The 4,869-nt window shown below is 33.9% G+C and overlaps 1 protein-coding gene across 1 annotated transcript; it reads right to left on the bottom strand.

The window, feature by feature from the left end:
- Positions 1 to 1,942: 1,942 nt before the first annotated feature.
- On the bottom strand, positions 1,943 to 4,385 carry LOC149546979 ((R)-mandelonitrile lyase-like). The gene is made up of 4 exons (XM_089794692.1): positions 4,295 to 4,385; positions 3,529 to 4,179; positions 2,083 to 2,905; positions 1,943 to 1,985 (listed from the first exon to the last, which is right to left on the bottom strand). Exons 1-4 carry the CDS (start codon positions 4,383 to 4,385, stop codon positions 1,943 to 1,945), a joined length of 1,608 nt encoding a protein of 535 aa, XP_089650818.1.
- Between the last annotated feature and the right edge of the window lie 484 nt (positions 4,386 to 4,869).

Raw genomic sequence — 4,869 nt, 5'->3', positions numbered from 1 at the left:
AACTCCTTGTTGGTATCGCTGGAGTTAAGATTCATTAGGGTTGGGTAGGGAAACTACATTGCCTAAGGGAACTTATCATGTGATGAACATGGATATGCAAGGTAAATGTGTGTAGGGGCTTCTATCATTACCCTAGTTACATTCCAAGAAGGTAGCATGGCGAATTTTTCTAAATAAGTGATAACTAAATAAATTACTGGCTAATAAAACTAAGATAATTAAAATTTGAGTACTTTGCTATCAATCTGAGGGTACAGGCATGGAGGTATATCTGAGGGTAGCTGTCTATACAGTTACCTTTTGAGGACACAGTGTGATGGACTCCTAAGGGATAATCTCTGCATTATGTATAGCTTGTGCTCAATGATGCCAAGCAATCTACTCTCCACCAAAATCCCTACATAGTAGACCCATAGAGTGTTTGACCAAGCCCTATTCTATTGCATTGTCTCGTGATCTTAGTTTTAGTCCTCTATACTATTTGGAGGGAGTGTTAACCTCGGATCATTGTTGTGTATGCATTTGAGGTTGGATCACTATTTCTATTAGCATGACGAGACTGGGCCTATGAGTTCCACATTGTTGGGAGGCATAGCTACCTTTACCACTGCTGAGGATTGATGTACAAAGTTGGATTTTCTCTATGTTAAATTCTGGAGCTGGATGCTCATATGGTTCTTTGTATCTTCCATAGTATGTTTCCATGTGATTTAGGTTATTTAAGTTTATAGAGATAGTTGATTTATGCTTGTGTATGTTCATTGCAATGTTACTTTTCCACATTGTTACTAGATGTTATGGATTAGATGGTTAGATGGTTGATTCATCCTTTCTAGCATGCTTAGTTGTTTTCCTTTCATTAGAGTATTTGAGCCTCAATAGTTGTGGATCCGATCCTCCCCAGTGTAGAGGAATTATTCAATTTTTCACATCTTATGTTTTTTTTTCCCTTATTTTTTCGATAAACATTGCATCAAAGAGGGGATTCCTCACATGAGAATGCATGCTCTCACACGAGAAATGTGTTCTCTAGCACAAAGTACACTGAATGCTCACACAAGATTGCACTCTCTTGCGTAAGGTCAATTATTCTCTCAGTGAGCCCGTTGCTTGTCTGCCAGAGAAAATGTTGGCTAGTTTAGCATTCCCTTATGTGTGAAATGCAATCTCTCATGTGAGAAAGCATGCTCTCGCACACAATGGGTTACTTCCTTGCACAAGGAGGTATTCTCTCATGTGAACCTGTAGGGTTGTGTTTCTTCACATGAAAAATAGGCGGTACTTCCACTTGCTTTTAGGAAATATTATTTGGTGTTTTGGGTACCCTTTATAGTTTCACATCTTTCTAGGTTTAGAAAGATTGAAGAGCCTAGGCTTTGTAACTATTTAAATTTCATAGTCAATTGAAGGCATCGGTAAGTAGTGACACGTTGAGATCATTTGGTTAAGTCTTCAGTTGGAATATTTTGATTAATTGCATGTGGATGTGTTTGATTCCATGCTTGTTCTTTAAAAGAAAATTTGTATTGGCTTTTATATATCCTTGTTCCAAAGATTTTCAAGAGGGCTATTACAAACCTATTATTATAATATTGCAAAAGAATATAATATAATTGACCACTAAATTAATTTCCCTTCAATATTAATGTTCATTAAAAATAAGGAATCATTTTACAAGGTGCAGGATAAGTAGAGTGACTAACTATATGCCCCCATCATTAAAAAAGAAAGAAATACTAATGTACTAGTTTACTTCTTAAAAAAAAAAACATAACAAGTGTTATGTTGGATAGCATAAATTATTTTGAATACTAGGCAGAAATTGAAAATGCAAATATTTTTTCTTTAAACACTATTGTAAATGATATTATTTATAGAAATGACCATTGAAAGATAGTACACTTATCATCTTATGATTTGTGTACAATACAAACTTGTTTTTTTATAAGTTTATACGCTCTTGAAGAATACAAACTCCCATATACCTGCATATATTACACAATAAAAATGTTTTATCAATGCTATAAATTAAAATTCATGAAATATAAGATATTTACTATTAATATTTGTAAAAATAAATACCTTCCAAGCATCATGGTAGTGGCCTGTGGGTTGGTACCCGGTGAATACTTAAAAATTGAATTATCCACAATCCTTAGATTATGAACACCTTTCACTTGATACTTTTTATCAATCACCAGGCCAACTTGACAACCTCCATGATAATGATAATATGTACCAAGAGAATCTTCACAAAACTTTTTCAACTCATTATTGTTTGACTTTTTTTTTGGTAATTTTGGCCCAAAGAATTTGAGTTCTTTATGTCCATTATTAGTAAATGCAAACTCTTGAATAAAAGATGAAAGACTCATGTTAATCATTACATTCACACAAAGCATGCATTCTTTCAAATCAGAAGGTTTTGAATAGTAGTTGTAACGAACATGGGGGCTATCTTTAGGATCTTTGCTTCTAAGCCAAAACTCACCTCTTGATGAAGGGAATGCCAATTTACTTGCAACAAGGCCTAAATAGTTCACCTTTGTCTCATTGCTATTTTGAATAAAGCTAGCAGACTCAATATAGAGTTTTGAATTATCTAGAATGCCAACTACTTGTACTTGAGCAAATTCAAGTGGATTTGGGGATTCCACTAAGAATTTTACCATAGGATTATCTTGAACATATTTTCCTACCAATGGTGAATCCAAAAGAATAGTTATATTGAATTCTCTAAGTTCTCGTGTTGGGCCAATTCCACTTAAGAGGAGAAGTTGAGGACTACCTATAGTTCCTGCTGACAAAATCACCTCACTTTTAGTTGACAATTTATCAAGTGATGCTTGATAATGCATACTATCACTACTACTCATGAACTCAATTCCGCATGCCTTAAACTTGTCTGCAATATGTATTGTAGAGTTCGATTAGTATTGAAAAATGCATAAATAAAAATAGAGAGACAAAATATTGCATTATCAAAGTAGTAAAAAGTATATATTATTTTTAACTTACTTTATCTTAATAATTAACATTAAATAAATAAAAATTAATCATGATTTAAATAATAAACAATATCAAAATTGTAATGACAAAAAGAAGAAAGAAAAAAAAAACATTAAAACAAATCTTTGTTGTAAAATTACATAGAAATCTTCATAATCGACTATTTAACTATTAAATTAGTTCATGCAACCTAAGAAGGTGGTACGTTAGAATCATCTATCATCTATGTTATGACGAAGCTCCCAACAATGAACTTAAGCCCTCTTCCAATTCCTACGTATTCAAGAGTTTTCATTTGTTTAATCATAGAAGTAAATGTCTGTTGGGTGTGTGTTTAATACAGAGGACTTTCAGTTAAACAAAATTTATTATAAAACATAAAACTTTTAGTGTAGTTTGTGAACAACAAAGTTATACAGAAAATAAACTAGAAAATTTACATCTCAACTTATTCAAAACTACTGAAAACTCACAATTTGAAAACAAAGAATTTTCAATATTAAAAGGATCGATATGTACCCGATGTCTGTTTGAAAAGGACTCTGTTAGCGGTAGCATTGAGAAGAACTACAATATTATCTGGATTTGCATACTGGAGAAGATCTGCAGCTGTATGTCTTTTTCCATTGTTGTCAAAAATAGAAGCTCCGATCTTGGTGCCCTCCAAATGTTCCAAAGTATATCCATTGTAAGGAACAACTTCTGCTTCAAGAAGGCTATCCTTGACAGCAGCATTCCAAGGGAAAAGTTTGTTTGGTTTGAAAACATTCAATTTCTCCACCCATTCATACGACTCATTTACAAGTTTCTCATCCCACTTCATCTTCCGAACATAGTCCGAGCTCGCCCTGCTGTAGAAGCCGGCATTGATGGATGTTCCTCCTCCAAGAACTCTCCCTCTTACCAACTGCACCCCATCTTCTGAGACAAAACCCTCCATTACATATGGATAATTTTTGGGATCACCAAAAACTTTGGAAAACCCTTTGAAAGTCTCAACATCGGGATTTCCATAAGGAGTGTCTCCCCTCTCTAATACCAAAACGGAGTACTGCTGTGAGAGAGTTGCTGCGAGGGGACATCCAGCTGCACCTCCTCCAACCACAATGTAATCATACTCTCGTGCAGCTGCCTTTTCAGCATCAAATGTCATAAACGGATATGGGTACTCTGTAAACATCAATCAAAAAGTTTTGTAAGACTATTATACAGGTCAACATTGTATAACAACAATTTCTCAAGGAAAAAAATGATTTACGGGAAAAAATTGAAAATTTGGACCGACCCAGAGGAAATGCTTGTGCTTCTGAACAAAATTGATGGAGACGATTTGCAAACATCAGGAGGCATGAAATGAGAATCAATACGATCTTCATTGTGATTAAAGAACCTAATTCCTCTTGGAGATTGGAAACAGAGAATAGGCTTTTGTGAACTATTTGCATTCGATGGCGATCTTTTATAGATGAGAAATGTGGATGTTTAGGGTTTTAGCTGACGACATGACAATGTATTAGAAGTACGTAATTAAAAAGAAAAACTCTGTAATTTATGTTTCACTAATGAGCCGGCAGATTCTCTGTTATCTCATTAAAACTGCTACAGTTTCTTGATTTCATTAAATCTGCTACATACCAAAGGCTTAAAACAAACAGCCGGCAGATTTTTGTTGTTTGGAATGCACGCATGTTTAAAATAAATAGTTGGCTGTTTACCAGCTCAAAAATTAATATGCTGTTGTAAAAGTTTCTGCCGTCATCTTATGCAAATATTATATATAAAATGTCATTTTTTCGTTGGACATTAAATTAATATGTGTGTAAATTATAAATGTTACATCAATTTCTTAAATTAGAAGAT

Source organism: Cupressus sempervirens, chromosome 7, assembly GCF_028749045.1.
Source record: "Cupressus sempervirens isolate cs-2001-9-10 chromosome 7, ASM2874904v1, whole genome shotgun sequence".
NCBI lineage: Eukaryota > Viridiplantae > Streptophyta > Pinopsida > Cupressales > Cupressaceae > Cupressus > Cupressus sempervirens.
The sequence above is the reverse complement of the archived record's forward strand: the minus strand, read 5'-3'. Positions and strand labels throughout refer to the sequence as shown.